The sequence below is a fragment of the Rhea pennata genome, chromosome 13 (assembly GCF_028389875.1).
Source record: "Rhea pennata isolate bPtePen1 chromosome 13, bPtePen1.pri, whole genome shotgun sequence".
Lineage (NCBI taxonomy): Eukaryota > Metazoa > Chordata > Aves > Rheiformes > Rheidae > Rhea > Rhea pennata.
In genome coordinates, this window is record NC_084675.1 from 14,330,714 (window position 1) to 14,342,804 (window position 12,091).

Consider the following 12,091-nt stretch of genomic DNA (forward strand, 5'->3'; position numbering starts at 1 on the left):
GGGATTGCAGCGCTTGTCATTCTCCAACACAGCACTGCTGGGAGGGAAGTGTGCTGCTTGGGTCTGTTGCCCAGGATGTTTGCAATGGAAAAATACTCCCAATTTGGGAAGCTAGCAGCCACCCAAAGCTGAACTAGTTAGCAGTGACACTCAGGAAGTTTCAGTATCCGTGTGGGTTACTCTCACCCAATGTTATCTCTGAGTGATAGCTATGGAGAAGAGGTCCACAGGCTTCCCAGCTGCGTTGCATACTCATTTATTCTCTATCCCTCCTCCCACCTCTTCAGACAATTTTTGCTCATCCAAGAGGCCACCTCTTCTGGTTTGCGCCAAGGAACAGTAAATCCCAGTAGCAACTCTGCTGATGTTCATGCCAGTCAGCCTGGAAAGTTGCACAAAACTTCCCCAACGCGCCCCTGCAGCCTGGCCGAGGCTGCGCAAGCCGATCCGCTTGCAAGTGGTGCGGGGTGTGCTGACATCAGTGGCATTTTTGTGTTGTGACTTCTGCTTGGTGATCGGCCAGGAATGTAAAGTTTTCAGTTTGTGTCTGTGTACGTATTTGTGAAGTGTGCTCTGGTCCTCCGAAGGAGGAGCGGGCCTGTCGGGAGGACCTGAGGCCAGTCTGCGGTGCCCTGACTGCCGGGCGTTTTCTTCGTGGCATCTGTGAGAGCAAAGAGGAACAGATGGGATCTGTGTGCTTGCGGGGAGCAGATGTATGAACCGAGTCAGCTGGGGGGATTCAGCTGCTGCTGAAGGAATGAGGAAGCCTTGTCTATGGGGGAGGCTCAGGATACTCTCTACTTACAGAGAATTTGCTACAGTATGTTACTTGTATATAACGTATTTTTTTGTGAATGAAGAGAGGAGAAACAATTTTTTTTTTCCCTCTCTCTCTCTCTTTCTCTCTTGTTTTTGGCCTACACTTTCACTTGCTGCTGACTTTCTCTTTGCTTCTCTCTCCCTATCCTGGCAAACTTTGCTTGCTTCCAAGGAGCTATTTTGGGGCACATTCTTTGTGCACATGCATGCAGTGCATAAGAACATCCCTCTCTCTTTTATTTGTATTCTTATATTCTCTTATATTCTCTGAAGCACAGACTGTATGAACTATTAAAAATTTTATGCAAGTTGTGCAAATTGTTATATTATCACCAGGCATCCAAGGGGAATGATGCTAGTGAGCGAGGAGGTACGTGAGTGTGGTATCTCTGCTGCAGTGTGCACAGTCTCTTAAGCTGCCACAAGCCTTTGTTACAAGCTTAGCCTAGTAAAATATTTTGAGCAAATTTTAACTGGTGTAGGGATTTGCTCCTGTTGCTTTGTGACTAGCTTTCATCCTGCTGTTCTGCAGACAGCACTGCTTTGGGCCACTGGGGCAGAGCTGGCACGTCCTGCCTTCCCCCACACTGAGTTTTGCAGAGCTGGTGTATCTGCAAAGTTACAGTGATGTGTCTGGAGGAGTAGCGGTAGGAGAAAGGATGAAGGCTGATTAAATTACTGTTTACAAAAGGTGAGTTTAATCCACTTGGAAGGAGTCTTTGACTTTTATTAAGCAATTTATCTGTAACTGTGTGACAAGTGGTTTCTGTAAATACTCTCAATTTTTAGCTTGTCACGGAAAGGTTCTGGGTAATTCTTTTTCCCATTTTGTTTGTGTGGCTTGGGAGGGTTTGCTACATGGTTCCCCCATGGATACCATAAAAATAAAGAACAGATAATGACTGGGGTAATGCATGTACCTGTTCATCTACAGATACACTTATTCAAGGTAAAACCAACTGTTTTATACAATTTACTGATAATCAAAATGATTTGGGAGTGCTTGATAAAATTCTGTTTAGTAGTTACAGTTTGATTTGGTTTGGATAGTTACTCTAAAGAAGCAGGTTTGGACAACGCCCTTATCATCATCAGAAGAGGACGGATTTCAGTGCCAGGTGACAAACGGGCGGGATTTAGTATCGCCCCTTCTTGGGAGCAGGCAGACATGCCCATGTGGACTGGCAGGGAAAGATGACATTTGAATAAAGCAGACACCTGGAGCTCATATCCTTTCCCCAAAGCTATTTCCTTGCCCTTTATGCCCTTTGAAACTCCTGCTTGAATGGGATCACTCCTTTTTTAAAAAAAATTTGCAGAATGTAACAATGCATTTTGTTCCCTCAGTAGATACTGAAGTCCAAAAGAATAAAAATGTCCCATAAAATCCAAACTTATTAGCCTTTCCAACTTGAACAGATCTAAATATTTTTTGAAGTCAGTATTAAGACATGAAACTGGTTAAATTAACTTTCTGGAATGGTTAATTCTGTTGAGCGTGAATAAGATGTTCGTGTGATCTGCCAGGACAGAGCTGAGAAATCACTAGGAAAAGCAGATCTGTGAGTGTGAGACGGGGCTGGAGGGGCGGCGGGCAGAGCTGCCTGTCGCCGGTCGTGCTGGCATCGAGTGCCACCCCGTGTTCGCGTGCGGGCACGGCAGAGAGCGCTGCCTGCGCCGGAGCCCGCGTTTTGCCTAATTTCAGTTCATTAAATGACACGGGAGTGACAGCGTTAACTGATTCCAAATTCGTGTGTGCTGTTCTGCTAGGGTGCATGTTAAATGGGTCAGGTGGAGCACATGCAGTAACTGTGGCTGTGTCTGATCTGACTTTTCAGGCTTTTTTGGGTTTTTTAGGTTCTTCAGCTTAACTTTTTGAATGGGATGAAGGGAGCATAGAAAGTTGTTCAGAAAGAGCATTTTGAAATGTTGGGGCTTGGACGCAGAGTCCAGCTGTGTTCTGGGTTCTCTGTGCTGCCCCAGTTGCGTAGAAGTACTTTGAAATGGCCAGGTCTTGTCCCAGGGAACATCTGCAGCAGAGGTTTTCTGCAGGTCTGAGTAGCAGACGGCTGCATGACGCTTCTGTGATTGATGTCCGGTCTGAGAACGTCCTGGTTTGTGGCGGGCGCAGGAGGTCCGGCCCTGAGCGTTAGTGAGACTCCCCAAAGGCTCTTTGGACCATTTGCAGCCCAACTGTCAAGGACTTCCTAAAAAAACTTGTGGTGCTTAACTGGCATACTTTTCAGGTGTGTTTCTCCGTGAACTCTGCCTTGCTTTGGTCTGCTAGTTTTGCTAACTGCATTTGGAGTAGTGGCTTTCAGTAAAGGTTTGTTTTTAATGGGAATGAAAGAATTGCAGAGGTTTATGATTGATTGTGGCAATGACAAAAGGGTTAACTGGAGTGAGCTAAGAGCCTGGTGAGAAAGCAGGTGGGCAGCCCTTGGCTGCGGATAAGTGGAAGGAAATGCAATTTCTCCCTTGTCTGTCAGGTCACAGGGGAACAAAATCAGGAAGCTAAGAGAGGTCGGGAAAAATCCATGCTTCTTTATTGCTCACAAAAGAGTTTTGCTGTTGTTTTCTTTTCCTGCTTCTAATGCAGACTAAAAGGGCATCTTTGCTTGCAATTTTGTTTTCTGTATTGCTTTTTCTACAGACCAGACTTAGGCCAAATCACACACTTCGATCTTTGTAATGCTTGTTCAGCTCTTGGTGAGATCTGATGACTCGTGCTACAGTAAAATTGTGGTAACTCCTTTACATGGGAAAGATGCGACTTTGGTGATTTTTTTTCATTCCAGGAAGCATGATTCCACAATAGGTTTATTTTGCACTCCCTAAGTTTTGAAATAGTTATAAAAAATTATGAAAGGGAAATAGGTCAGGAAAGATGACAATTTTTCTTTTTTTCTGTACTAGTCCCACCTGAAATGTAATGGAACTACGTAAAACTGTTATTTTTAGCCAAATAACGTATCTGCGTGTGTACTACTACCCTGAACGCTTCCTCTCCAAGTGACATAGCTGTAGGAGCATCGAGAGTGACAAAATTTTAATAGTTATAGGTGGATCTGTACTCCAAGCTCTACGCTCCAAAAAGCAAGTGCTGCTTTCCATCACTTGCTCCCTGCGGTTCGGCCTGGCTGGAAGGTGGTACCTGTGTCCGGGCAGGTCTGAGAGCTCCCCCGAGCTCCTCTTGTTACTGAAGGGAAGAAAGGGAAGAATCCACTAATTGAAGAAAGAAAACAAGAACTGAACAAGAGCAGTTCATTTTTTCCCTTTTATAATGAGTCTTTCTATTTTTGCGGTTTTTGCTGTTAATTCTTCCTAACGGTTTATCAGTGGTGCCGCATTTTAATAGCTGGTGTAACTTCTTCTCTCTGAACAGTGGAAATTCATTTTGATAAAGGGAACTTAGCTCACCTGACTTATTTGGGAAGTATGGCAGGGTGCCAGGTGTTAGTGTGCAAACAACTTTTCCTTGCTACTGTGATACTTATCAAGGATTCCAATCACAAGTCATTATTTCAGAAAAAACTCTAATGAGATGGGAGTAAGAAACCTTTATTAAATGGCATGGACTTCTCTGTCTGAAAGTAGTAAAATAATTTATGGTATACTTTTAGGGATAAGAGATTGAAATGCATATTAATTAAATGAATAATGAAAACCTTTATGAAAATCTGTGGTACAAGTTACAAACAACAACTGTTTAATCAAATTCTTTCTTTGGAAAAATGCATTTCATTATAACATAATTAGCACATCTATTGTGTTTTTCATACAACTTGTGCTAATGTGTGTTTAATTCTGAGTTTTCTTATGGAAATTAGAACTTAAAGAATTGAATTACTTTGCATTATTCCAATCTTTGTAAACTGTAAGTGCTGTATCTGGGATAAACTGATGGGATTGTTTTAAAGCACTAGAATATGTTGGGGTATCTTGGAATATATTGGGGTAGTAATTATTGGTAGAGAGGGGAGCTATTAAAGAACTGTGCTATCTAAAACTGCAAATTTAGGGATCATTTTTTATTCCCCTGTCACAAGAATCTACTGTTTTTTTGTCTGATCTAATTCCTGCGTTGCGAGAAAGTTGGAGCTCTTTGTGTAACACAGTTTAATCCTGCTTGCTTATATCTGTAGCAGCAAGTGGGAGAATAAGATGAAGGTAGCAGGCTGGTCTGCTGGGGCTTGGTGTTTCCCCCGCCGTAACACGGGAGCTGACCTCGGCGCCGGTGGCATCGGTGCAGCCGCCCCACCTGGGGTGGATGCTGACGCCAGGCTCTGGGGCTTTGGCTCCTGCCTAGGTCCCTTTCCATCTGAGCGGGGTGCACGTCCGGTGACGGCAAAGGGCGAGACAGCAGCAAAAATGGTGCTGCCGAGTCCCTGTGGAGCCTGGCGGCGAACACGCGGGAAGGGAAGGCAAGCGCTCGGCCTCCGGAGGCGAAGGGTTCAGCCTCTGCCGCTGCTCGGGCCAGACTGCGCTCTCCTCTGGGCTTTCCTCCTCCCTGCCTCGCGAGCCTTCCTGGCAACTTTCCAAGGAGCAGGACAAAATGTCTTTTGCAGAAAGTCCGTTTGTGAATTTGTGTCTAATTTCAGTTTGATTTGAGTGTAAATTCTAGTGTTTTTGTGGTTGAATTCACTCTAGCACAAAGCCTTGTAGTGGCTTCGTGGAACTCAGTAATACACAGGACACAAACTTGAAATTCACTTTTATGAAGTTATAAAAATACAGTACAGCAATATAAAAAGAAAATACCCAGTGCAAACTCTTTATACAGTGGAAATCAATACAGTGTTCCTTAAAATAGCTTTACAAAACAGATTTAAAAGTAGCGATTACAGGTAATGTAATTGAGATGGTGCTTACTGAAGTACTTTATTCACTGCACTAAATAATTTCATAACTAACTACCTGTTGATTGTCAATATCTTAATTACTGATGAAAACCTTAAATTGTAAGTATTATTAGTTAGAATTCTTTATAACATACTAACATGGAACCTCAATAGCATACGCTGTTGACTGGATTAAGCAAAATAAAAGTGAATGAACACAATAAAAATAAACCAAGACTGTTTTCCCAACATGTGCTTCTATTATAAAGGGTCTGATCCAAAGCTGATTTGATTGATGGACAGTATTCTACTTATTTTTCCTTTAGTTTATATTTGAAAATGTGAGTGATTTCAATTATTTATGATAGTATGCATTAGTGTCCTGCTAAATGTTGTGTTAGACAATTTTTTATAGTAATGGAGAGTATGAGACCATATTATAGTGCTTTGCTGTTTCCTGCTGAGGAAGCCTTTGCTGGGAAGGGAGTGTGAATTAGAGATGTCATGGGTAACTGAAAAGCACATTTGTGAGGTTCCACTACTCTGGTTTAGAAAAAAAAAATAGAAGATATAGTGTTATCTGGTTAGCTACCAAATTTAAATAATGAAACCAACTAGACTAATACATACAGCTCCAGCACAGATTCTGCAAAACTGGGTATCCACGTGGTAGGGTTCTGCTGCTGCTGAAGGCAATAGGAGGCTGCATTGCCAGGAGCCAGAGTCAGGCCGTTGTCCTAAGACACCTGCTTTTTTACAAAATGCGTACGGCTGGGTAACTTCACGCACGGGAAGTTTTCTTCTTTTCATTGTGTGACTCTTCATCAGGTGAGAACCTAAGCACATGCTTGCTAGGGGCATAGTGATTGCAGCTCCAAAACCTTACTTACGTTTGTGGTTCTTTCATGCATGCAAATGCATAGGTGTATAGCATTCCAGTTTGGAAGTCTACAATATTTTCCTAGAGGGAAAATACCCATTTTACAGTACCTGCTTAGAAAAAATCAAAACAGTTTCACAGTAATGATGCCCTTCGTTTGTTTGTCCCTGAAATAATAAAATTCCTTTAATAATGTTGAATAGAAAACTTACTCAACCTTTTTAGAGATCTAGAAAGACCTGTGTTGCAATCTGGAGAAATCTACAGTATTAGATCTTAACATTCCCCTGATCTTCAGGTTTCCTGCCCTGCAGGACATGTGCCAGTGAATAACACTGACATCCTATTTACTGAAAGCAAAAATAATTTTGCTGATAGCTAGAGGAATTCTAGCACTCCAGAAAGGTGCCTGAAATCATCATCAGGCTGTTAAAAATGACAGATGAAGCCAGATTGTGCATCTAAAAATCCTCCCTAATTTTATCTTTGGTAATTCGAATTTGTAGTAGAAGACTATAAAACAAGAATTAATTAATAGATTGGAAAGAAGAAAAAAAACATGCCTCTTTTTTGAATGTGATGGAATATTTTCTAATATTAAGTGATAGACCATATGTTCCTCCTTGCCTTTGCTGGGTAAATGTAAGCATGGAATGTGAATGTAAGATGAGGACCAGGCAAACCAGTGGGCCCAGGATACAGGAGGTTATACAAAATATGCCTTCCCAGTGCCCCTGAGCCTTTCCATTTCAACAGATGCTGATCCTGAATGCAGGTTGATTAAAAGAATACAGGAGGAGGAATGAAGGAGAAACTGGAGACAGAGCAACTTTTTAAGGAGAAGTGTTTGTCACGATGGGGCGAAAAGTCATGTCCTAGAAGACTCAGGCAGGTCCCTGAGCAGTAATTTTGTGAAAGAACAGAATGCTAGGAAGGATAGCAATGCTCGGGAAAGTTGATGTATTTAGCTTGTGTGTTTCTCTTTATCCCTGCTGCTGTCATGATTTTTTCTCGTCTGTCTGTCTGAAATCTTAGTACTGCTTGCGTAAAAAGCTGTGAATCCTTCTTTGGCCGTTGGAAAGCCCTTGATGCCTATATGTGGCAGGAGGGAGAAAACTGGCTAATTAGGAAATGGCTAATTTGAACTCAGTACACAAAATCTTCATTTGGTTCTGACCCATAAAGCTCAGCTAACATTTTAAACCTTGGTCCCCAGTCATTTAGAAAGTCATAATCAATATCTGAGTCTGAGGAGCCTGATTCCAAAGAACTGAGAGACTCGGCAATGGACTCAGCACCTTCGTAGCCATATATGTGAAGTGTGTCATACGGCAGCAAATCCCTGTCATTGTCAGCTTCATCTTTCTTAACTTCAATCATAATTTCCATTTCTCCAGCACCAGAAGTTATATTTCCAGAAGATTTTTGTATTTGTGCATATGGAGAGGGTACTGCTTCTAGCTTTACACCATTCTTGCGGACAGAGTTGAGGACAGACACATCGTAGCTTGTGGTGTCCATTTCACCACCACCTTCTTCGTCGTAAGTGACAAGCTGCTCGTGAATCTCTGCCACGTTCCTCCCAAGACCGCTCAAATCCTTCTTGTGTCTCTTTCTTAGCAGAATTAGCAATACAATTACTGCGAAGAAAACATCCATCGGCAAGTGTAAATAGAGATGCAAGGAAGCAGAGTAAAGCTGCATTTCAGACACACAAAGTCTGAAGATTTGTTTTTTTTTTCTTGAGGAAAAAAATTATTAGACATTGTAGGTTTTGTATATTTTCCGAGCAGTTTGATCTGTACAGGAATTGTGACTCTTGCATTAGAGTCACAAGTTCAAATGAATAGTGTGACAAGTTTATTGAGTAATTGTCAACTATTGCCTTGAATCAGTAAATCTTTTCCTGGCAGACATTAAATGATAGTTACATTGCGATATTTGCGATGGGGTCTCTTCTCAAGCAACAAAAACCTCAAAAGTTGCCCATGCCCTGGTAGATTCCAAATAGAGCAAACAGATGATCTACTAATGTGTTACAGATGTATTTATATAAATACGTTCAGCGGACCATTTAAAGGGTGTCTCGACTAGTTTAGCCTTTGGAAGCTGGAATCCTGTTGTTTCTGTGCTGGCACACATTTCCGGTTTTATAGCTCCCTTTGAGCCTAGTAACAATGAATCAAGTATATTATGTATACCTGCAATAACCTTTCCAATGCCTCAACCTTTCCAATAGAACAAACACATTTTATTAGCTGAAAATACACTAGCGGGCCAGGTAAAAAGAGCAAATTAAATAGAGTATTTCTGCGTTCAAGACTTTTGTGCACTTAGTTAAAAAAAAAAAAAAATCCCCACATTTTAAGTCAGAGAACATTACACAAGTCAAATACTTACCAATGATTGTGAGGATGCAGATGAAAATTGCCACCAGTGCTTGAATACTAACTCCAACTTGTTTAGCTCTTTCCTCACAAAAAGTGAAGTTGCCTTTTTCATTACACTTGCAGACACTGATGACAAGTGTATTTGTGCTGCTGAGGTCAGGATCGCCGTTGTCTGAGATGATGACAGGCAGGTAGTGGATTTTTGCAAGTTCACGATTAAACTGTCCATATTTGACAGTGATATTAGCTGTGTTATCTAGAAGAAGTAACAACATATGATTAAGTGATAATCTCTACTTGATTTTCCTTATAAATTTTTGGTTAGTTGATGCATCTTCTGCTGACACAGAGCAAGCCTTTAACAGACAGAGCAGTCAAACCTGGGTGGTGACAAACAACATTTTTGTAGTAGATTAAGAATTTATAAATAAGACAAGCCTAACTGGACCAAACTTTGGTTATTGCTACAGCTTTTCTCCCCTGTGTCCTAAGTGTCTCACTTCAGGTATCTGAGAAAATCCACTGCAGGGATAGATACACTACCGTAGTTCTCAATCAAAGAGAAGTTGCTATCTTCTGTGGCCAGGGAGTATTTGAAGAAACCTCTAGGTGATACTTCATCCTTGTCAGTAGCTGAAATCCTGACGACTACCTATAAAGATGGAAGAGATCATAATTTTCGGTATGCATTGCCTCGAACGATAAAAAGGCTTACAGTATCTTAGTTATAGCTCGGCTGTGTATCCTGTGTAACATTTTCAGTAAAGGGCAGGACAAAGATGTTTCATGATGCTCCTCTTCTAGTTCTTCCAAAGGAAATAATTTCCTTATAACTCTTCAAAAAGAGCACTGTCTTTCTGCTAAAACAGTGATTTAACTTCACTGACAGATGGGAGACAAAAGACAAAGTCTTGGGTAATTAAAGCATAAAAAATGTCTTATGCTAAAAGACATACATAATAAATGTTCATTGAAATACATAAGATGGATGGATATCTTCTGAAGTATTTAACTTATTTAGAGAGATGAGTCTCAGTCATTGAATGTCACTGAGACTTCCACTCCTGAATGACCTGCTGGCTTTTGAAAACCTCAACCTGCAATACCATAGATGCATAATGCATACAAGATGTGTATGATTATGTCCCAAAGGTAGTTTAAACATTAAGTTAAAGATGAGATAATACCTTGTGTGTTCTAGCAGGTTCCTTCAAAGAGTCCAATCTGTTTCAAAGGTTGTAAGTTAATCGAACAGTATATATATATATAGGCTAAGGATGTGTATCTGAGGCCAAACATCTAAAACCACGAATGCGAATACTACTTGTGTATGCGGATAGTTGCCTCCTGATAATTCTACCGCAATGTTACACGTGGCAGTTTGGCCCTGAATTGTTAATTTTTGCTTTGTAAGTGTTGCCTTTGCTTCACAGTTCAGTTGCTAATGCATGTACGTACTTACAAGCCTGGAGGGGAGGAACTGTGCAGTCCATGTGTATAAGCAGATAAATGTCTATAGCCTATTAGTATAAAGTCCTAAAGAAAGATTTCTGACCTCTGACAGTTTGGAAATTGCTGAAAATAATTTCAGATCAGGTATTTGGCTGTGAAAACTGAGACTTTTTTTTTAATAAAAGATAGGTTTTGCTTAGACTTGCAAGTAGGTAATTCAGGATTAAGAAAAAAAAACCCCTGTCTCACCTTTCCTGGTGCAGCATTTTCACACACTCTGGGCTCCTCGAGATAAACAAGTTCTGGAGCATTATCATTTACATCAGTAACTATGACATGAACTTGGGCATGTGATTCTCTGTCAGAAAGATGGCCTGGAAAAAAATAGCAGCAATGCACGTCACTTAGATGTTGGGTATATCGCTGCCTTTTTCCCTTGCTTGTGTCCATCTGTACATCTCCTACATGATGGATAAAGAGTTCCTAGCTCCATCATTCATTTTGACTTTTCCTTTGATAGATCCATTTTTTTCTAACAGCTCTCATATTGGACTAAATTATCCAGACTCCGTGAGGAAGAAGAGAGGAAAATGGTAATTGCTTGTGGCTCTTTGATTCTTCAGACTCTGTGCCTGTGGTGTCCAAGATTATTCTCTGGCACTAAGGCTGCTGGCCCAGAGGCAGAGCTGTGATGGTGAGACCAGTGCGGGCCTGGCCCTGGTGTAGACATTGTCACTCAGCAGCTGGAAACCCCAGGACAGTGTCGGAAGATTTTTGCTATGGGAGTCAGACTTGAGTTTTACTGCTGTGTTGGAGTAAGAGAAAGTGCTGAAGGTGACGGCAGCCGTGCCTGGCTGGCTGCAGCTGCCCCACGCTCCCGCTGCCATCGCTCGGCAGGGATTTTGTAACTGGGTGAGAGCGGGCGGCTGGTGGGATGTCTCTGCTCTCACCACAAGGTTTCTCCACTCATCCCAAGCATCTTCCTCTCCCCGTGCCCTTTTTATTCCTTTAACACATTAAATGCATTTTCCTAACAGCCAAAGGCCAAATATGAAAACTATATTTGGATCTTTTTTAGGTATTTATATGATTTGGAAGATTACTATGCAAAGCTTGTGAGCAGCTGCTTCATTTGTAACTTTGTGTGAAGCAGCTGTCAGGTTGGGGCTTTCCTTTTTGGTAAGCTATAGTCTTGCTTTAAAGTCATATTCTGATTTCTTTCAAAAAAAGAAAATGGATAGGGCTTACCATCTTCAAGGACTTCCTGGGCTGCTACTGTTATGTTGTATGAGGCACTGAATTCTCTGTCCAGAGGTCTAGGAATTTGAATAATTCCAGTATCGGATATCCTAATGTAGTCTCCATTAGGACTGGCTCTTCGGCGGCTGAATCTGTTTTTTGTTTAAAAAGAGGTATGTTAATACAAGGGTGATAATACTGTGTTTCACTTCTGTTCTTCATAGCAGAAGGCTAGAGAGGAGTTGCATGACAAATTGCATTAATATGATGAGCAGACTCTCCCAGAATATTCCCCTAAAACTATGTAAGCTGTGAGTATATAAGCTGTGAGAGTGTAATATATCATCAGAAAAGGTCCCAAATTATTGTCCTTTGCTGGTTAAGAAGTCTGTTTTCTTTTCCTTTCAAAGCACATGCTCAAGAAAGTTATTACAATAAAAATAGCAACAATAAATTATAGCCACATAAAA

The 12,091-nt window shown here is 41.3% G+C and overlaps 1 protein-coding gene across 3 annotated transcripts in view; it reads right to left on the reverse strand.

The window, feature by feature from the left end:
• Positions 1-5,516: 5,516 nt before the first annotated feature.
• The window catches only part of CDH5 (cadherin 5), a 33,795-nt gene continuing 27,220 nt past the window's right edge, over positions 5,517-12,091 (reverse strand). For all 3 annotated transcript variants that reach the window (XM_062586339.1, XM_062586337.1, XM_062586340.1), the window contains 5 exons: positions 11,631-11,773; positions 10,632-10,756; positions 9,474-9,582; positions 8,941-9,186; positions 5,517-8,180 (listed from right to left, as the gene is read on the reverse strand). In XM_062586339.1, coding sequence (XP_062442323.1) covers positions 7,687-8,180; positions 8,941-9,186; positions 9,474-9,582; positions 10,632-10,756; positions 11,631-11,773 — 1,117 coding nt within the window. In that variant the 3' untranslated portion in view covers positions 5,517-7,686. The remainder of the gene's footprint in view (positions 8,181-8,940; positions 9,187-9,473; positions 9,583-10,631; positions 10,757-11,630; positions 11,774-12,091) is intronic.